Consider the following 23002-nt stretch of genomic DNA (forward strand, 5'->3'; position numbering starts at 1 on the left):
GTCTATGGTACTTTGTTACAGCAGCCCAAGCTAAGACAACCATTCACTATAAATAACTAATTTCTCATTTAACGTCTAATTCTAAAGATTAACAGAGAGAGCAGCAGCGTCCTAAAATTGACCTTTCTATCTGTAACCGGAATCTTACAATATTATATTATATGTAATATTATTATATATCTGTAACCAGATTATTATTATATATAATAATAATATTATAATATATAATAATAATATTATATATAATATTATTAATTATTATATATTATAATATTATAATAGTATTATATAATAATACTATTATTATAATATAATAATATAATAATATATATCTGTAACCAGATTATTATTATTATATATAATAATATTATAATATATAATAATATTATATATAATATAATATTATTATTATATTATATTATAATAATAGTATTATTATATAATACTATAATAATATTATAATGTAATACTATAATAATAATATTATATATCTGTAACCAGATTCTTACAATATTATATTATATGTAATATTATTATATATCTGTAACCAGATTCTTACATATATTATATTATATGTAATATTATTCTTACAAGATAATATTACATCTCTACTTTCCATTGCAATTTTCTCCTTAATTAAAGAAAGCACCTGATAGGTATTCAGATTATCAAAAAAAAAAAAAAGCAGCAGCAGCAGCAGCTAAACATTTGCTGCAGAAGTGGTCATTTCTCCCATCATCATTAAATACATAAATTATGATGAAGCCTATAGCAATATTCTTGGTTTTTCCCCCCTGCAGAAGTCTCATTTTCCATGTCCTCATCAATCTTGTATATGGCAAGAAAAAAACAGTTCTTAAGGGCACAGTTTAAGGTAAAGTTAAATTGGCTACACCACTTCTGTGTGCCACGTTACCCAAAAGAACAGAGATAAAAGATGCTTTGATCTGCAAAATCTGACATTCAAATGAAGAAGTTTATATCCTAAGAGAATTGTCTCTACAAATGAAATAAAATATTAATAGATTAAAATAAAAGGTTAAAAAGATAATCCAAGGTTAATTTTGTTGTAGGCTTTAATGTTGGTGTAATTAATAATTATATTTTCAATATTTTTGAATGACAGCTTAATTAGTTAAATACCTTTAGAATAAAATATTCTTTTTATCTAGAAACTACTAAGAGAGCAATACAATTCAACTGCCTGTGGTTATTATGATATCACCAGATGTCCCATTTTGATGTCATTTTTATTCCACTCCTAGAAGATGGTTGCTGAAGAGTAAGAATTTATGGGCTCTGCTCTTCACTGTCTCTCTTTGCCTCCTTGGACCCTGCACCGGCACAAATAAAGAGCTGCTCTTCTGAAGTTGAGAGAGGAGCCAGCACAGCTCACGCCTGTGATCCCAGCACTTTGGAAGGCTAAGCTGGGTGGATCACTGAAGTTGTAATTTTGTATCCTTTAACATAATTCTCCCTAACCTCCCCTTCCCAGCTTCTTCTGTCCTCTGTTCTGAGATCAATATTTTTTTTTGGTCTCTAATTGTGGGCTCAAGCAATCCACCCACCACAGCCTCCCAAAGTGCTAGGATTATAGGTGTCAGCCATTGTGCCCACCAAAGTGGAATTTAAAATTTGGCTCTGCCAGATTTGTAGCCTTGGACTTATACTCATTCATTTTTTTTTTTTTTTTTTTGAGACAGCGTCTCACTCTGCTGCTGAAACTGGAGTGCAGTGGTGCAGTCTTGGCTCACTGCAGCCTCCACCTCCTGGGTTCAGGTGATTCTTGTGCCTCGGCCTCCCAAGAAGCTGGGATTACAGGTGTGCGACACCACACTCAGCTAATTTTTGTATTTTTAGCAGAGACAGGGTTTCACCATGTTGACCAAGCTGGTCTTGAACTCCTGACCTCAAGTGATCCACCCATCTCAGCTTCTCAAAAGTGCTAGATGGCAGGCAGGAGCCACCACACCCAGCCAGTTCCTCTGGATTTTATTCATTCACCAACAAAATGGGGATGTTGAACTCTACTTTTTAGAATTGCTGTGATGATTAAGAAAAGGCTGGGTGTGGTTGTGGGCAACTGTAACTCCAGCTGCTTGGGTGGCTGAGGCAGAAGAATCGCTTGAACCCTGAAGGTGGAGGTTGCACTGAGCCCAGATCGTGCCACTGCACTTCAGCCTGGGCAACAAGAGTGAAACTCCATCTCTCTCACACACACACACAAAAAGGAATACTATACCTAAAACACCTGGCAAAAAGCAGGTGCTCAATCCATGGTAGCCTCTGTTATTACTGTACATTTTACTGTTAGTGATCTAAGATAGGAGGTGAACTCTACTTAAATATCTCACTGAAAGACTACTGTGTAACAGCATGACAGGGATATTTTCCACAGGCCTGTAGATTCTACATATAACAACCAAATTCTCCAGCAGCACTCTCCACCAATGGAATGCCAGTTTGAAAAACTTCAGTTTTAATAGATCCACAGAGCTCTCATTTTTATTTTTATTTTTTGCTTTTTTTGGTAGTGGCTCAGACCCCAGTCTGATACTGGAAACATTGCACATACCTCAAAATAGTAGGTAAATCTTGCCCTGAGAAGAATAATAAAAAAATAAATAATAAAAAATAAATAAATAAATAAATAATAAAAGAATAATAAAAAAAGAATAATAACACTAGAACAAGAGACTCAGCAGGTCACATAAAAGTCAATTTGGTTCTACAGGATCTGACAAAAGCTGGAGCCCAGAAAAAGAATTAAACCAGAGAATCAAGTAAGATTCCACGGGAATGTCAAAAGTAAAACTTACGACATCTAGCAGGGACATTCCACCCTCTCCAGCACTGACTTGGCCCCAAAGAGCCTTAAGAAAAAATAAACTCAATTTGGAAATCCAGTGAATGTAACTCTACTGTTTTGCTCAACACTAGTCTCAGGAACCAGGGCATGTAGGGAAAGAAAGGAAGGAATCCCTCTAATGATCCTGCCCTTCTTCTGCGTACCTCACGGAAACAGAAATATTGCTATTTTCCCAGATATTCTGTGCGCTTCATCTTTTCCCTCCCTGCCTCTCATGATCACACTGTGAAATTTATAGTAGCTACTGCACCACAATTTTCTGTAGCAGCGTCTTGTGCTATGACTCATAACTCCTGTTTATCAGTTTTGCCCACAATGTTTCAAGGTCATGGCTCACTTCTGCTACTAACATAAGTCAGCTCAAATCCTCAGTCACTATATCAGAATGAGACTAGGAGTTTCTACAAGGTCCAGAAAGCAAGGCTGTATTGCCAGAGGCCATAAAAGATCCCGTGTCTATTGAGTAGACCTCAATGCATTCTGCCACCTCACTTAAAGAAGGCATTAAAAAAAGTGTAAGTCACAAATGTGGAAAAATTTAGAGTTTAGATTCTATGTAGAATTCCAAAGGAGTAAGTGTTCCTTTGACAGAAAACAAGAATCTATATGACCTGTGTGTTTACCTATATAGGTAGTTATAAAATTTAGGAAATATGTGTTCTTCCCAACTGCTTTAGAGTAACTACCTCTGGATTTTTCCCAAGGTAAGTTAACATAGTTTAATTCTCAATAAATTGTTCTCTGTGGCTAGAGTCTATTCCCAAAAAGAAAACAGAAAACAATAACAAAACACAAAAATCAGTATTAAATTAGCACAAAAGATGTTATTTATGTTGACAAATTAGGATTTGATTGATATTTATACCAGGCAACCTCAGGATGTCAATTCCTTGTATTGCCTTGAGATGGTCTAGGACTAATAGCAAGTTGTTTTCCAAGAGATTGCTGGGTGGATAGGAAGGATCTGAGGGGACTGTAGGAAGTGGAGGCCGAGACACACACACACACACACACACACACACACACACACACACACACACGCGCGCGCGCGCGTTTCCTTCCCTGTTTCCCAACTTTCTGGACATGGAGTCTGGAACTTCCTGGATTCCAGTGAATGAAGGGAAACCATTTTTTTTTTTTTTTTTTTTTTTTTTTTTTTTTTTTTTGAGACGGAGTTTCGCTCTCGTTACCCAGGCTGGAGTGCAATGGCGCGATCTCGGCTCACCGCAACCTCCGCCTCCTGGGTTCAGGCAATTCTCCTGCCTCAGCCTCCTGAGTAGCTGGGATTACAGGCACGCGCCACCATGCCCAGCTAATTTTTTGTATTTTTAGTAGAGACGGGGTTTCACCATGTTGACCAGGATGGTCTCGATCTCTCGACCTCGTGATCCACCTGCCTCGGCCTCCCAAAGTGCTGGGATTACAGGCTGAGCCACCGCGCCCGGCCGGGAAACCATTTTTAAAGAAGGCCTTCAAGACCTTGCCACAATCACTCTGTCCCCGTAATCTCTATCTTTCCCTCCCTCCCAAATTCCACCGTATAAAAATCTGACACAGGGAGGGGAGCACCACACACTGATGTCTGTTGAGGGGAAATAGGGGAGGGACAGCGGGGGGTGGGGAGGTGGGGAGAGATAGCATGGGGAGACATGCCAGATATAGGTGAGGGGGAGGAAGGCAGCAAATCACACTGCCATGTGTGTACCTATGCAACAATCTTGCATGTTCTTCACATGTACCCCCAAACCTAAAATGCAATTGAAAAAAAAAAAAAAAGTCTGCTGCCTCTTCATTGTTGGACCTGCATGTTTCCGGACCTAAGACTTGTTTTAGCTATACCTGTATTTCAGATCTAATTCCTCCTCCCTCCTCCCGCCACATACACACTAATATGCTCTGCAAGCATCTGGGTTGCTGTAACTGAAGTTTGTTGGGTCAGGCAGCATAAGGGTAAAGAGTCGGGGAAGGAGAGGGAAGAAGGCAGAAGTAGAAGAGGAAAGAGAACAAGAGGGAAGGGGAAGAATACAGTATCCCCCCAAATCACAGATTCCTTCTGTTCCTCAAAAGAGGATACATGATACATTTAAACAGTAGTTAAGAAAAACAAAACCCGACATTTTCTAAATGTTGGCATTTACCATGTCCTCGTTGCTCGTTATGATAAGGAGTTGTGAATCTCTGGCTAGGCAGAATTGCAGACTAGAATTCCAGTCCTTTTTCTCCACTGAGAAATAGTAACAATGGTTACCATATCTCATCCAGAGGTCTGGACAGCTAGGACAGCTGGCGAAAGTGGAGTAGTTGGAGCCTAGGAAAGAAGAGGGGCCTGGTTCACATCTTCACAGACCACTCAGTCTTGGAAATCAAATGGGAGATAAAATGGAATCTGGCAGGCCTGGGTCTTCCCTGCTCCACCACTTTTCAGATTGAGGGTTAGAGAAATGTGTAACAACGCATATTCTCAATTTGAATACCTCATGATGTCCAACCCCACCATCTACTAGTATATATTCTACTACACAAGAATGTGGCTATCGCTGAAGGAACAGAGAAGAAAACGTAGAACGAGCTGCCTCAGAACTCTGGAGCAGGCACTGTACTGCTGCTAGAGATCTCTGTGCACATGTGATATAAATGCACCAGACAACTGTGCATTTGCATGATATGGATCTGTGTACTGTCTTTGCTCAGTGTATATATTGCATAATTGCATAGTGTATATTCCTTAAATCAGGCAGAATGATCCAGAATGCCCAACTGAAAATGCCAAAAAAAAAAAAAAGAAGAAGAAAGAAAAAAAGAAAAACTAGGAAAAGCAAACTTAACCAGAATGAAAAGTTTTGTTTTTTTATTATCACAGATGTAACTGTCTCTCACCATTGAAAATTTGAAAAAAAAGAAAACACTTATATTTTGGCAAAAAGAACTAATATTTTTCTGAAGGGTTTTCTGATAGAGAAGCATAACAGTGTTAAAGTGAAAAGTGATAGAATGCCCTAACTGAGCTCTTAAATATGGAAGATCTGCATTCCTTTAAAATGGTTGGCTCATAGTTCTGTCAAGATGAAAGGGAACTGGCCAGGCATGGTGGCTTAGGCCTGTAATCCCAGCACTTTGGAAGGCCAGCACAGGTGACTCACACGAGGCCAGGAGTTCAAGAGCAGCCTGGCTAACATTGTGAAACTTCGTATCTACTAAAAATACAAAAAAATCAGCCAGGTGTGGTGGTGCCCATCTGTAATCCCAGCTACTTGGGAGGTGAGGCATGAGAATCACTTGAACCCAGGAGGCAGACGTTGCAGTGAGCCAAGATCACAATACTGCATTCCAGCCTGGGTGACAGAGAGAGGCACTGTCTCAAAAGCAAACAATCAAAGATGAAAGGGAACCGGATACACTTTCAAGGTAATCCCAACCAAGATTCCAAAATTCTATTGATTTTCTACCTGCGTTTCCATGCTTCCACATATTTGCATAAACTCACCATAAGCACAATTCTATAGTGAGCAAGTATGAGCCATTATACCCCATGAGCACGTGCGTAGATATATAATTACAGAATCGAGCATATACCTACTCTAGATTTGGGAATTACAAAGTGGGAAAAGTAGTACTTTTCATATAAAGATTAGATAATTATTCTCTAAGAAGGCCTGGCATGCAACCAATATACGTTCCGAGGATCAAGCTGTTACATTGGCACCTGAGAGAGCTGCGCTTTCTCCATACAGCTGTGACATTGCGCAGCCTGGATTAGAAATTCCCAACTTCCCTGGGTGTTTCCTTTTGTCAAAGGTCGGACTTGGATCTGAGGTAGAAACCCTGGAGCTGAACTCTTAGAATCCTAATAAATCACTTTTGTATAATCTGTCACTATCATCCCCTAAAAACACAAACCTAAGCTAGGACTCTAGACTGTGAAACCATAAACTGAGAACTCTCTAGATCACTAGGTTTGAAGGCCTAAAAGAACTAAACTTAGAAAAATTCAATTTAGAAAATGTGAAAGCACCTCAGTGGCAAAAACAAACAAACAAAAAAACAGAATATGTTTAATTACATTATGACATATCTATTAATGAAAAGTCAAACATCACTAATATTATAATTTAATTATCACAATAAATATGGAATTAAGCAGGAAATGTTTCTGGCAACATAAAATTAAAAAGCAATATCCAAAATTATGAGTATGCTACCATCAGAACTATTCCCAGCATTCCTTTAAAAGAAAGAAAGGATGTGTAGTGGCTCACGCCTATAATCCCAACAGTTTGGGAGGCCAAGAAGGGCAGATGGCTTGAGCCCAGGCGTTCAAGATCAGGCTGGGCAACATGGTGAAATGTCTCTACAAAAAAAAAAAAAAAAAAAAAAAAAAATCATACAAAAATTAGCCAGGCCTGGTGGTATGTGCCTGTGGTCTCAGCGGCTCAGGGGGCTGAGGTGGATCACTTGAGCCAGGAGGTCAAGGCCACAGTGAGCTGTGATTGTACAGTGAGTGGCACAGGATCCACTGGTAGGCAGCACACAAATCTGTCACCCACGGCCTGGGTGACGGAGGGAGAGCCTTTGAAAAACAAAAGGAAAAGAGCAGAGCAAAGGCTGCGGGGAGCGGCGCTGGGACCCGCGCTGGGTGGTGGGGTGGGGGAGAGGTGGCCGATGCAAAGGGCCGCCAAGCCGCGGAGGCACCAAGTAAGGTAGGAAACTACATGCTGGCCGGGCGTGGTGGCTCACGCCTGTAATCCAAGCACTTCGGAGGCCAAGGTGGGCGGATCACCTGAGGTCGGGAGTTCAAGACCAGCCTGACCAACATGGTGAAACCCCGTCTTTAAAAAAAAAAAAAAGAAAAAAAAAAAAGGAAGAACATACATGCTTACATGAATGCGCATGGTCAAAGATGAGGAGGCTATACCCAGGAAATAGCTGTGTACAGACGGTGATTTATTTCGTTGAATTATTTTGATTTTTCAAACTTCCTGCTGTGTTATATTGCTTTTATAATATAATGTAAAAGAGGAATTTGGGGTTAAGTTTGCACTTACCCTGGTACGGGATCCACTGGTGTAGCAGCACACTCATAAGAACTGCAGTCAGAAGCCCCAAAGCTATTGCCACAAGGCAAGAACGAGAAGGCCTGGAAGAAGAAGCTGCAACAACAGAGTCAAAGCACAATCCTGAGTCGGAAGAAAGGTTTGAAGAAAAGAGAAAGTCAGGGAAGGATGCCGCACCTGAAAGCCATTTGGCCTAGCGGGAACTGAGATCCGCGCCATAAAGACTCCTTTTCTGGATGTGTCAGGGACTTGCTCTAAAGTCTAAGGTAACCACCAACACCTGTATCGAGGAACATACTCTATTTATCAAGTCAAAGAATGCTTTTTTCCTCTGACATTGTGGCTTACACCGTCTCATCCGTAGGTGGTGAGAATACAAATTAGTACCTCTTTGGAGGATAACTTGGCAATATCTACTAAAACGGCAAAGGCATTTACCCTTTGGCCTAGAAATTTCTCCTTAAGAAAATTTTCCTACAGATACATGTTTATTCGTGGCAGCAATAATTGTAGGAGGAATAGACTGAATACAATCTAAATTCTGCATTTTGATGTATCCATAAAGTGAATACACAGCTTCTAATAAAGACTGGCTTTTTTTTTTTAACTCATATGGAATATTTTGTGAGATATATAGTTAAGACAGAGAAACATCTGCAGAACAGGGTATGCAAATATCTCTGCAAGCACACCCACGAATCTGATAACATTGTTTGCCTCTGGAATGGAAAAAAAAAAGTCACTGGAGACAAGATAGGAAAGAATTTTTACCTTATTTTCTTTTGTACCTTTTGATTTTTGAACCATGTAAACACATTATCTATTCAAAATTGAAATACATAAAATTTAAATAAAAATAATCTACATTTCAGAAGTGCTTTGTAAACTGTCGTGATTAAAAGAGCAGTAAGTTGCCAAATCTTTATTTGAAAATTGAAGGTATCTCACAGTCATAGAAATTACATGTAATGAGCAAAACTCAGTAAATTAAGATGATATTGAAGTTCTAATTTTGATTCCTTTGTTTAACAGCCTTTAATTAGGAATTAAACTTGCCTATTTGGCCTTCAATTTCTTGTTTAAATTTTAGATAAATTATTCTATATATGTGGGTATCAGTGGATTATTCTGAACTTCTTAAAGAAAAAAACAATCATAATGAGAGATGCCTTCATAAAGAGAGAATACTGTATAATAAATATTTGGACTGATAAATCCAAAAACACTAGATTTCTAATAAAACTTTTAAAACTACATTGCATCACAGAAGAACATTTAATGAAATACACAAATGTTCATTTTTGTGTTATGCTAAATTTTAAAAAGGTATCAAAGCATAATTGTATTTGTGTAATGACAAACCAATTCAAGAAAGTAAAATAAATTTTTAAAATTTACTTTAAGTGTATATTAAAAGCCTCTAAATAGTTCCAATGAGGTTCCAATTTATCACCAGTTGTGTGTGTGACCTTGAACATATACTTTGACATGAACATTACTTCTTAGTATTTCTATTCCTTAGAAATTAACACAGATATAGTTCAAAAATAGGAAAAGATTACACAAATAAAGCGTACTAGAATGATTTAGCAAATTAAGACAACACTCTCAAAAGACATTACAAACTATAATAGTAAAACTGTGTAGTAAAAAGAGAGAAAGCTTAGGAAACTACCCTAAAGAATATACCTTGTGGAAGTTTACTGCCTAAGATACAAAATCAAGGATAAATTTTGGCATTTACACTATTACCTGTCTGTCTCAGATAATGTTCTCTTAGGACTCTACATAAAAATGGCTCTTTTGTCTTCAAATCCTCAATCACAGAGACTATTATCTGCAGTGTTCTTGATACCTTTCTTCCCTGTCTCCATCCTAGTGCAACACTGTGAGGTCGGAAAAAAAAAAATCTAGATATGTAAATCAATTTCTTTCCTGAAAAAAATCTTAGTATTATCCACCAGAATAACTATTGGTGTCCTCCTCATTCCATAGTCAGAAAAACAGCCATACCTAGAATTTAAACAGCTGGTCCAAGGTTACTCCAAATATAACTAAAGATAACGTTCTCCCAACAAAGTTTCTGCTTTAGTTAGGAGCAAGAAGGAATAATGGCATTGCCCTAGGTTGGGTTTCTTACAGGGGATCAAAGAAGTGAATGGCTAGAAAAAAGTTTTGCCTTAGACCTACCATCAGATCCTGTACCATAAACCAACTTTTCATATTCCATCTCTGGGCTTCAAACTGAACCAAAAGTATTTCCTCAAATTATCCTCGATTTTTCTGCACCATCTGCTTCAAACTTATTCTATTCCCCACTCATCCGTAGCCTACTGTCGCTATTCATCGTCTTCCACGCTGTCTTGGTTAACTCACATTTTTGCTGTGGTCCGTAGTCATTCTGGGCTTGGGTTGCAGTAGGCAACTCTATCATAGAATAAATAACACTCTCAGTCATCTCCAGCGATCTTTCACCTGCAGTTGAGAGAGTTAAATTATAGAAGTGTGAAGGGACAGGTATCAGTGAAGAAACAGCCCAATCTCTAAACTGCCAGCAGGAAACAAAAGCAGAAGTAATTTTTCAGGAAATGATTCAAATACTGACGCTACCTATAGAAATTAATATTTTAAGTTGTTATTTTTTTGCTCCATGACACTCTCGATGCTCATTAAATATATATTGATTCCCCATGTCACCTAATTCTGTTGAGCAAGGGAAAATCGCTCTTAAGTCCAGCAATTTCAGTTACAAAAGCTAGAATAACAGTGAGAGTGGCTACTAGCTATGAATTTATCTCAGATTTTTTTCTCTGCTTTGTTTCCTTCTGAAAAAGTAGCTGTATGCCAAATGAGACTGATTTCATCATTTCTTGGAATTTTGGGGCGGTGATGAGCAATAACGAAATGGACTGTTGGGTGCTTATGCCTGGAATCACGGGAGAAACTGACTATTGCCTAGATATATGTTTGTGAATAAGACATAACCATGCCTTCCCCAAAACATTGTCTGAATTGTGCTATCGTCTTTACCCTTCGCAGTGTCAGAAATTCCATGACATTTTCTCTTTGTTATCTTATTTTTACACGCAAAGATAACTAAAAAGAAGAGCAAAGTAAACGAATACATTCTAACATCTTAGTAACTTATTTTTAGTAGGTTAAAAGTTAATAAAATGTTAAAAGTTAATAAAGTGTAAGGAAAATAGGGTATTAAAACTCAAGAATGGATAAGATCATCAGGATAGACTGTATAAGGATCAAAGAAAGAGAAGAGAAACAGGGAGTACAAATTAATAAAAATAAATATATTTCTGCTTCCAGCTATGACAGAATGGCATTAGACTTACTTTCCAATCAAAATATTATATTACACATGGCAAAATACACGAGGCAGCTATTTTCAGGAACACACAGGCAGCACTGTGATCCTTGAAAGAACACACAAAGGTGAGTGCTATGATCGCCACAGCTTTCTATCTAGAATCACCCTTTCTTTCTTTCTTTCTTTCTTTCTTTCTTTCTTTCTTTCTTTCTTTCTTCCTTCCTTCCTTCCTTCCTTTCTTTCTTTCTTTCTTTCTTTCTTTCCTTCTCTCTCTCTCTCTCTCTCTCTCTCTCTCTCTCTCTCTCTCTCTCTTTTTCTTTCTTTCTTTTTTGAGACAGAGTCTCACTCTGTCGCCCAGGCTGGAATGCAATGGCGCAATCTTGGCTCACTGCAACCTCCGCCTCCCACGTTCAAGCAATTCACCCTACCTCAGCCTCCTGAGTAACTGGGATTGCAGGTGCCTGCCGCCACACCTAGCTAATTTTAGTATTTTCAGTAGAGATGGGGTTTCGCCATGTTGGCCAGGCTCCTGACCTCAGGTGATCTGGCCGCCTTGGCCTCCCAAAGTTCTGGGATTACAGGCATGAGCCACTGTGCCTGGCCTCTTGGACCACTTTCTAGTACAGAGCGCAAAAACGAATTCTTAACAGAACAGCAGTCTTACTAAAAAGAGGAGGCAGAGATTGGAGTTTTGAGCTGCTTAAATGGCTGGAATTTGCAGGGCAGGGTAATTCACAAGAGAGACCCTGAAGACCATGTGGGAATTCCCCATATGTCTGTGGCTAAGTGCTAGGCTGCACAGAGACAGGACAGAACTCTGCAAGTCCAAGCTGAGATAGTTCCTGCAGGGCCAAGAGCTGAACAGAGAGAACAGAGGTGACGCATTGCTTAGCAGCACTAACCGAAAAAAGTCAACAATAGTTTAGCTGCCTGTGAGAACAAATTTTCACACCCTTAAGATGAAGGCAAAACAAACAAAATGTTGTCTATAACTACAATGGAATATTATTCAGTCTTAGAAAGGAAATCCTGTCATACTTTACAACACTGATGAACCTTGAAAACATGATACTAAGTAAAATGAAGTGATCACAAAAAGACACATACTGTGGGATTCCACTTAGAATAGGAGGTATCTAAAGTAGTTAAACTCATAGACAAAGAAAGCACAATGGTTTCTGACAGAAGTTTCGAGGGAAAAGCAAGTTGCTTAATGGGTACAGAGTTTCAGTTTTGCAGTGTGATTAAGTTTTGGAGATGTGGTGCACGATAATGTGAATATTCTTATATTCCCTTGCTTGGGCTACCACAACAAAATACCATAGACTGGGTGACTTGAACAACAGAAATTTATTTATTATCTCATCATTCCACAGACTGAAAATCTAAGATCAAGATGCCAACAGAGTTGGTGTTTGGAGAATGCATCCCTCGTGAGTTGCAGACTTTTCACTATATCCTCAAGGGCCCTTCCTCAGTGTGTACACAAGGGGAGAAAGAGAGTGGGCTCTGGTGTCTCTTCTTAAAAGGACACTAATCCTATCAGATCAGGACCCCACCCTTGTGACCTGATTTAACCTTAATTCCGTAAAGGCTCCATCTCCAAATACAGTCACACTGAGGATTAGAGCTTCAATACATGAATTTGGGAGAGACATTCAGTCCACAGTAATACTTAACACTACTAAATTGTATGCTTTAAAAATGATTAAGATCATTTTAAAAAAGGAAGGTGTATGAGTGCATTCTTGCACTGCTATAAAGAAATACCGGAGGCTGGATAATTTATAAAGAAATTAGGTTTAATTGGCTTAGATTCTGCAGGATGTACAGGAATCATAGTGGCATCTGCTTCTGGGGAGGCCTCAGAAACTTACGGTCTTTGTGGAAGACAAAGGGAAATGTCTTACATGGCCAGAGCAGGAACAAGAGAGAGACGGGGTAGGTGCTACCTACTTTTAAACAATCAGATTGGCCAGGCAAGGTGGCTCACACCTGTGATCTCAGCACTTTGGAAGGCGGAGGCAGGTGGATCACCAGGTCAGAAGATGAGACCATCCTGGCTAACATGGTGAAACCCCATCTCTACTAAAAATACAAAAAGAAATTAGCCAAGCGTGGTGGCACACACCTGTAGTCCCAGCTACTAGGGAGGCTGAGGCTGGAGAATTGCTTGAACCCTGGAGGCAAAGGCTGCAGTGAGCTGAGATTGCGCCACTGAACTCCAGCCTGGGCGACAGAGTGACACTCCATCTCAAAAAAAAAAAAAAAAACAAACAAACAAACAAACACTAACAAGAAAAACAACAACTAGATCTCATGAGAACTCCATCAGGAGAACAGCTCTAGGAAGATGGTACTAAACCATTCATGAAAAACTGTCCCCATGATCCAGTCACCTCCCACCAGGCCCCATCTCCAACACTGGAGATTACAATTCAACATGAGATTTGGGTGGGGACACAGATCCCAAATCATATCAGAAAGCAACACAGGAATCGAGGGCTCTTTGAAAAAATAGCTAATTTAGGGCCAGGACAGGGAAAATACAAAATAAACTTGGAGGATCTTCTAGTCTTTTAATGTTAAAAAATAAGCAAGTTTATAAAAAAAAAAAAAAAAGAAGAAGAAGAAGCATATCAGGACACAGGAACCAACCTGGAAAAGTTCCCAATGGAGCAATATGAACAACAAAATAAATGAAAGTACTGAATTATAACACAAAGGGAAAAAATATATAAATCCATACTGATTTAAATAAATAAACAAGTAAATAAATAGGGAAGAAGTGACAAATATTCCTTACAGAAGATAATAAATAATATATGTAGCTAATCCCCATTCAAGATACGGAATTTAACTCTCCTATCTTTGAGGGTAGTCAGTGATAAGAGACTCACTTCCAAAGAATAAAGTATGGATAAAAGAAAACAGTAACTATTCAGTAGAGAATCTTGGCAAATACCACTTTTGCCACATGAACAGGGTTGACTACATGAACCACCAGTGATGAATTTTGTTGATATCATGTACCCCCTAATATGATACAATGATAAAAGCACCTAACCACTAAGGTTTGTTCCCCAAAATCCATAACCCTGGGGTGGTATTATGATATATCTATTTATTGGTTTTCATCCACAGTTCCTGGCTCTTAACTCCTATGGCCCTTGTTATAGTCCTTTCTTATAATGTTGAGCGTGTCAGGGCTCAAGGGGAAGGCCTCTGGACTTCTCCTGCCCTCCTTTCATCTGCCTCAAGGCAAGACTCTAATCTTCCCCTGCCTTTCTGATTGTGGGTCTTAAGTCCTTCCCCAGAGAGGGTCCTGCCCTATACTGGGGTAACAAAGGGGAGGGGGTCAGGGGCAGAAATGCTGATGTCCTGAAGCTTCTGCCACCTCCGAAGTATGTAACTCCAGCCTCTGCTTTTACTGTTACATCTCTGTTTTCTGACTTTGACTGTACTGCTTCCCTCTTATAAGGACCCTCATGATTACACCGAACCCATATGAACACACCAGCATAATCTCTCCATCTCAAGATTCTTATCTTAATCCTATCTATGAAGTATCTGTCATAAAAGGTAACATATTTATAAGCTCAAGGGATTAGGATATTAACGTATTTGAGGTGGGGAGAGACATTTATTCAGCCTTCCACAAGTGGTCATATTAATATAAGGCAAAAATAGATTAGTGTAAAGAAGTACATTTCATAATTACATGAGTCACTGACTGCATCAAGCACATATAACAACTATAAATAAGTATGCACCTAATTTTGAACTTTAAAACATATGAACATATGAAGCAAAAACTGAGTTAAAGAAAAATAAACATCTATAATCATAGTTGAATATTTTAAAAACCTTTTCTCTATAATTGATAAAACTATTAAACGAAATTCAGTAATAGTATAAAAAAATCTCATCACCACCATCAACCACATTGACCAAATTAAATTAACCCAATAAAATGACATTCACCAATTAAAGAATACATGTTTTTAGGTATAAATAAAATGTTCACAAGGATATATTACATACTCCGCTATAATATATCTCAAAATATTAAAATCTTACACATATATTTTATAACTACAATGAAATCAGCAACAAGGAAAAAATTCTAGATAATTCCTAAATATTTGGAAATTAAAACACACACTTTCAAATAACCCATAGGTTAAAGATAAAAACCATTTAAAAATTTAATATTTTAAATTAAATGATTATGAAAATAGAATATGAAAATGTATAGAACACAGCTAAAACAGTCTTAGAGTGAATACTGTAACTTTAAATGAATAGAAAAGAAAAACTTAATAAATAATCCAAGTTTACAATTTATGATGGTTAAAAAAAGAGCAAATTAAAACCAAAGTAAAAAACAGAATTTTTAAATGCAAAATTAATAAAATTACAAAACAAAGACTAGAAAAAATAAGAAAGCCAAAAGTTGGTTCTCTGACAAGATTAAGACTGATAAACTTCTAATAAGCTTGAGCTAGAGGACTGAAACAGCAAGACAGCAGACGAGGATGTACCAGTCCTTACATAGCCACAAAACGACAACAATTTAACAACTATCCGCTGATGACAATAGCTCTGGGAGAGTTCTGGAGTACAATTAAAAAGCTGATGCAACTCAGTGAAGCACAAAAACTGAGGATGGTCATGCAGAAAAGTGTAGAAAGCATTTTACCTGTGTAACCCCATTGCCCAGGCTGGCACAGCTCAACACCAAGAGGAATACCATCAGCTGTGACTTCCTCGCAAGGTGAAAAGGAGAGCAGGAGAACCCATGCAACCTTTGCCACTCAGGACTCTAGCAGCCATCCCCACTGCCACAAATACGACCTTAACTGCCAAGGATCCCCACAGCCTTCACAAATGCTGAAACCAGCTAATGGAGCTGCCCAGAACTCACACTGCTGCACCCCCGCCAAAACCAGGGCCTCAGTCACATCCTCTGGAACCAGGGCGAATGTTGTTTATTCACCCCAAGCCCAGCATTGCGTGTGTGCACCCACCTATCAGACCCAATGCCATGACATACCCTATAGAATTAGTTCCCATATGTGCCCCACCAGTCTCCAGTCCAATGCTGACCCAGTGCACCATGCACCTCACCCAGCCACCACCCTTGCAGGCATTTAAAGATGGCTGCTCTTTCAATTGCATTGACACCATTGCAAGGCTATAAGGAACATTAAAAAAAATTTTTTTAATGACATCACCAAAAAAATGCAATAAATTTCCAGTGACCAACTGGAAAGAAAGAAATGGAGATGTATGAATGGCCCAGCAATTCAAAGTTAAAGTGTTTTAAAGAGGCTCAGTAAGCTAAAGATAACATGGATTGACAACTCAGTGATATCAAGGAAACAATGTATTAACAAAACTAAAAGTTGAGCAAAGAGAAATCATTTTTTATTTATTTTTTAAATTGCATTTTAGGTTTGGGGGTACATGTGAAGGACATGCAAGATTGTTGCATAGGTACACACATGGCAGTGTGGTTTGCTGCCTTCCTTCCCCTCACTTGTATCTGTCATTTCTCCCCATGCTATCTCTTCCCATCTCCCAACCCCCCGTCCCTCCCCCATTTCCCCCCAATGGACCCCAGTGTGTAGTGCTCCCCTCCCTGTGTCCATGTGTTCTCATTGTTCAACACCCGTCTATGAGTGAGAACATACGGTGTTTGATTTTCTGCTCTTGTGTCAGTTTGCTGAGAATGATGGTTTCCAGGTTCATCCATGTCCCTACAAAGGACACGAACTCATCGTTTCTGATGGCTGCATAATATTCCATGGTGTATACGTACCACATTTTCCCTACCCAGTCTATCATCGATGGGCATTTGGGTTGGTTCCAGGTCTTTGCTATTGTAAACAGTGCTGCAATGAACATTTGTGTGCATGTGTCCTTATAGTAGAATGATTTATAATCCTTTGGATATATACCCAGTAATGGCATTGCTGGGTCAAATGGAATTTCTATTTTTAGGTCATTGAGGAATTGCCACACTGTCTTCCACAATGGTTGAATAATTTACACTCCCATCAATAGTGTAAAAGTGTTCCTATTTCTCCACGTCCTCTCCAGCATCTGTTGTCTCCAGATTTTTTAATGATCACCATTCTAACTGGTGTGAGATGGTATCTCAATGTGGTTTTGATTTGCATTTCTCTAATGACCAGTGATAATGAGCATTTTTTCATATGTTTGCTGACCTCCCGTATGTCTTCTTTTGTAAATTGTCTGTTCATATCCTTTGCCCATTTTTGAATGGGCTTGTTTGTTTTTTTCTTGTAGATCTGCTTTAGTTCTTTGTAAATTCTGGATATCAGCCCCTTGTCAGATGGGTAGACTGCAAAAATTTTTTCCCATTCTGTTGGTTGCCGATTCACTCTACTGACTGTTTCTTTTGCCGTGCAGAAGCTGTGGAGTTTGATTAGGTCCCATTTGTCTATTTTGATTTTTGTTGCCATTGCTTTTGGCGTTTTGATCATGAAGTCCTTGCCTACACCTATGTCCTGAATGGTTTTGCCTAGATTTTCTTCTAGGGTTTTTATGGTGTTAGGTCTGATGTTTAAGTCTTTAATCCATCTGGAGTTAATCTTGGTGTAAGGTGTCAGGAAGGGGTCCTGTTTCTGCTTTCTGCACATGGCTAGCCAGTTTTCCCAACACCATTTATTAAACAGGGAGTCCTTTCCCCATTGCTTGTTTCTGTCAGGTTTGTTGAAAATCGGATGGTGGTAGATATGTTGTATTTCCTCTGAGGCCTCTGTTCTGTTCCATTGGTCTATATCTCTGTTTTGATACCAGTACCAGGCTGTTTTGATTACTGTAGCCTTGTAGTATAGTTTGAAGTCCGGTAGTGTGATGCCTCCTGCTTTGTTCTTTTTGCTTAGAGTTGACTTGGCTATGCGGGCTCTCTTTTGGTTCCATATGAAGTTTAAGGTGTTTTTTTCCAGTTCTGTGAAGAAGGTCATTGGTAGCTTGATGGGAATAGCATTGAATTTGTAAATTACTTTGGGCAGTATGGCCATTTTCATGATGTTGATTCTTTCTAACCATGAACATGGAATGTTTCTCCATTTGTTTGTGTCCTCTCTTATTTCGTTGAGCAGTGGCTTGTAGTTGTCCTTGAAGAGGTCCTTTACGTTCCTTGTTAGTTGTATTCCTAGGTATTTTATTCTCTTTGTAGCAATTGCGAATGGCAGTTCGTTCTTGATTTGGCTCTCTTTAAGTCTGTTATTGGTGTATAGGAATGCTTGTGATTTTTGCACGTTGATTTTATATGCTGAGACTTTACTGAAGTTGTTTATCAGTTTCAGGAGATTTTGGGCTGAGACGATGGGATCTTCAAGTTATACAATCATGTCATCTTCAAATAGAGACAATTTGATTTCCTCCTTTCCTATTTGAATACCCTTTATTTCTTTTTCTTGCCTGATTGCTCTGGCTAGAACTTCCAGTACTATATTGAATAGGAGTGGTGAGAGAGGGCATCCTTGTCTAGTGCCAGATTTCAAAGGGAATGCTTCCAGGTTTTGCCCATTCAGTATGATATTGGCTGTTGGTTTGTTGTAAATAGCTTTTATTATTTTGAGATACATTCCGTCAATACCTAGTTTATTGAGGGTTTTTAGCATAAAGGGCTGTTGAATTTTGTCAAAGGCCTTCTCTGCATCAATTCAGATAATCATATGGTTTTTGTCTTTGGTTCTGTTTGTGTGGTGAATTACGTTTATGGACTTGAGTATGTTGAACCAGCTTTGCATCCCTGGGATGAATCCTACTTGATCATGGTGGATAAGCTTTTTGATATGCTGTCGCAATTGGCTTGCCAGTATTTTATTAAAGATTTTTGCATCTATGTTCATCATGGATATTGGCCTGAAGTTTTATTTTCTCGTTGAGTCTCTGCCGGGTTTTGGTATCAGGATGATGTTTGTCTCATAAAATGATTTGGGAAGCATTCCCTCCTTTTGGATTGTCTGGGATAGTTTCAGAAGGACTGGTACCAGCTCCTCTTTGTGTGTCTGGTAGAATTCGGCTGTGAACCCATCTGGACCTGGGCTTTTTTTGGGTGGTAGGCTCTTAATTGCTGCCTCGACTTCAGACCTTGTTATTGGTCTATTCAGGGTTTCGACTTTTTCCTGGTTTAGGCTTGGGAAGATGCAGGTGTCCAGGAATTTATCCATTTCTTCCAGGTTTACTAGTATATGTGCATAGAGTTGTTTGTAATAATCTCTGATGATGGTTTGGATTTCTGTGGAATCTGTGGTGATATCCCCTTTATCGTTTTTTATTGCATCAATTTGGTTATTCTCTCTTTTCTTTTTTATTAATCTGGCTAGTGGTCTGTCTATTTTGTTGATCTTTTCGAAAAACCAGCTCCTGGATTTATTGATTTTTTTGAAGAGTTTTTTGTGTCTCTATTTCCTTCAGTTCTGCTCTGATCTTAGTTATTTCCTGTCTTCTGCTAGGTTTTGCGTTTTTTTGATCTTGCTCCTCTAGCTCTTTCAATTTTGATGATAGAGTGTCAATTTTAGATCTCTCCTTTCTTCTCATGTGGGCACTCATTGCTATATATTTTCCTCTAGAGACTGCTTTAAATGTGTCCCAGAGATTCTGGTATGTTGTGTCTTCATTCTCATTGGTTTCTATTTCTGCCTTCATTTCATTGTTTATCCAGTGAACATTCAAGAGCAAGTTGTTCAGTTTCTATGAAGCTGTGCGGTTCTGAGTTAGTTTCTGCATTCTGAGTTCTAACTCGATTGCACTGTGGTCTGAGAGACTGTTTGTTATGATTTCCATTCTTTTGCATTTGCTGAGGAGTGATTTATTGCCAATTATATGGTCAATTTTAGAGTAGGTGTGATGTGGTGCTGAGAAGAATGTATATTCTGTGGATTTGGGGTGGAGAGTTCTGTAAATGTCTATTAGATTTGTTTGTTCCAGGTCTGAGTTCAGGTCCTGGATATCCTTGTTGATTTTCTGTCTGGTTGATCTGTCTAATATTGACAATGGGGTGTTAAAGTCTCCCACTATTATTGTGTGGGAGTCTAAGTCTCTTTGTAAGTCATTAAGAACTTGCCTTATGTATCTGGGTGCTCCTGTATTGGGTGCATATATATTTAGGTTCGTTAACTCTTCTTGTTGCAGTGATCCTTTTACCATTATGTAATGTCCTTCTTTGTCTCTTTTGATCTTTGTTGCTTTAAAGTCTATTTTATCAGAGATGAGAATTGCAACTCCTGCTTTTTTTTTTGCTCTCCATTTGCTTGGTAGATCTTCCTCCATCCCTTTATTTTGAGCCTTTGTGTATCCTTGCATGTAAGATGGGTTTCCTGGATATAGCACACTGATGGGTTTTTGGCTTTTTATCCAATTTGCCAGTCTGTGTCTTTTGATTGGGGCATTTAGTCCATTGACATTTAGGGATAGTATTGTTATGTGTGAATTTGACACTGTCATTTTGATGCTACCTGGCTGTTTTGTTGGTTAGTTGATGCAGATTCTTGATTGTGTTGATGCTCTTTTACCATTTGGTATGTTTTTGGAGTGGCTGGTACTGGTTGTTTCTTTATATGTGTAGAGCCTCTTTCAAGAGTTCTTGTAGAACAGGTTTGGTGGTGATGAAATCTCTGAGTACTTGCTTGTTCGCAAAGGATTTTATTTTTCCTTCACTTATGAAGCTTAGTTTGGCTGGATAGGAGATTCTGGATTGAAAGTTCTTTTCTTTAAGGATGTTGAATATTGGCCCCCAATCTCTTCTGGCTTGTAGGGTTTCTGCTGAGAGATCTGCTGTGAGTCTAATGGGCTTCCCTTTGTGGGTAACCCGACCTTTCTCTCTGGCTGCCCTTAGCATTTTCTCTTTCATTTCAACCCTGGTGAATCTGACGATTATGTGCCTTGGGGTTGCTCTTCTTGAGGAATATCTTTGTAGTGTTCTCTGTATTTCCTGGATTTGAATATTGGCCTGCCTTGCTAGGTTGGGGAAGTTTTCCTGGATAATATCCTGAAGAGTATTTTCCAGCTTGGATTGATTCTCTTCATCACATTCAGGTACACCTATCAAACGTAGATTAAGTCTTTTCACATAGTCCCACATTTCTTGAAGATTTTGTTCATTCCTTTTTGTGCTTTTTTCTCTGTTCTTGCCTTCTCTTTTTATTTCATTGAGTTGATCTTCGGCCTCTGATATCCTTTCTTCTGCTTGATCAATTCGGCTGTTGAAACTTGTGCATGCTTCACGAAGTTCTCGTATTGTGTTTTTCAGCTCCATCAATTCACTTATCTTCCTCTCTATGTTATCCATTCTCGTTAGCATTTCGTCCAATCTTTTTTCAAGGTTCCTAGTTTCTTTGCTTTGGGTTAGAACATGTTCTTTTAGCTCACTGTAGTTTCTTACTACCCACCTTCTGAAGTCTGATTCTGTCATTTCATCACGCTCCTTCTGCATCTGGTCTTGTTCCCTTGCTGGTGAGGAATTGTGATCCCTTTTAGGAGGAGAGGTGTTCTGGTTTCAGGAGTTGTCATCCTTTTTGCGCTGGTTTCTTCCCATTTTTGTGGGTTTATCCACCTGTTGTCTTTGTAGTTACTGTCTTTCAGATTCGGTCTCTGAGTGAGCTTCTAGTTTGTGGATTCTGAAGTTACTTCTTCTTTTCTTTTTTTTTTGAGATGGAGTTTCACTCTTGTTACGCAGGCTGGAGTGCAATGGCGCGATCTCGGCTCACCGCAATCTCTGCCTCCTGGGTTCAGGCAATTCTCCTGCCTCAGCCTCCTGAGTAGCCGGGATTACAGGCATGTGCCACGATGCCCCGCTAATTTTTTGTATTTTGAGTAGAGACGAGGTTTCACCATGTTGACCAGGATGGTCTTGATCTCTTGACCTCGTGATCCACCTGCCTCGGCCTCCCAAAGTGCTGGGATTACAGGCTTGAGCCACTGCACCCAGCCTCTTCTTTTCTGTTTTAAGCTTTCCTTCTAACAGTCTGGCCCCTCTGCTGTAGGACTGCTGAGGTCCTCTCCGGGTCCTGCTTGCCTGAGGATCACCTGCAGCAGCTGCAGAACAGTAAGGGTTGCTGCCCGTTTCCTCTTCTGCTATCTTTGTCCCAGAAGGATGCTCACCAACTGTCAGTCCATTCTCTCCTTTATGAGGTGACTCTTTGGATCTATGCGGGTCAGGGAGCTACTTGAGGAGACAGTCTATCTTTTATTGGGGCTTAAGTCCTGAGCTGTGAGCTCCGTTGTTCAGAGCTGCTGGGCAGGTACGTTTAGGTCTGCTGCAGCTGAACTCATAAACCGCTTTTTGTTCCCAGGTGCTCTGTCCTGGGGAGTTAGGGCTTCATGAGTTTCCGTTGTGTTACTGTCTTTTTTTTTTTTTTTCAGGTCTGCCCCGCCCAGCTAGCAGCCCACCTAGCCACTGTCTGCCTGCAGAGGCTTTGCTTAGCTGCTGTGGGCTCCGCCCAACTGCCCTGTGCTCTTCCCTGCAGTCCTGTTTATATGGGTGTAGTTAGAACTGCCTCGGCAACGGTGGCCCCGCCTCTGTTATGGCGGACTGTCTCTGTTGTGGCAGGTTGCCTTGGCAATGGCGGGTTGCCTCAGCAATGGCGGCCTGCCTCTGTAGTGGTGGAGAGTCTCAGTAATGGCGGACACCCTTCCCCCACCAAGCTGGACCGTCCCAGGTTCAGCTGTGTGTACTGTGAAAATCTCAACCCAGAGTGTTTTCAATTACTGTTTTTGTTT

The 23002-nt window shown here is 39.5% G+C and overlaps 1 protein-coding gene across 1 annotated transcript in view; it reads right to left on the bottom strand.

The window, feature by feature from the left end:
- Positions 1–23002, bottom strand: part of KLRG1 (killer cell lectin like receptor G1) — a 55828-nt gene that overhangs the window by 1364 nt on the left and 31462 nt on the right. Inside the window, exons 2-4 of the mRNA XM_003926677.4 lie at positions 10297–10395; positions 7912–8016; positions 5008–5177 (exon numbers count right to left, since the gene is read on the bottom strand). Of these exons, the coding sequence (XP_003926726.1) occupies positions 5008–5177; positions 7912–8016; positions 10297–10378 (357 nt within the window). The 5' untranslated portion in view covers positions 10379–10395. The remainder of the gene's footprint in view (positions 1–5007; positions 5178–7911; positions 8017–10296; positions 10396–23002) is intronic.

The sequence above is a fragment of the Saimiri boliviensis genome, chromosome 7, assembly GCF_048565385.1.
Source record: "Saimiri boliviensis isolate mSaiBol1 chromosome 7, mSaiBol1.pri, whole genome shotgun sequence".
NCBI classification, from domain to species: domain Eukaryota; kingdom Metazoa; phylum Chordata; class Mammalia; order Primates; family Cebidae; genus Saimiri; species Saimiri boliviensis.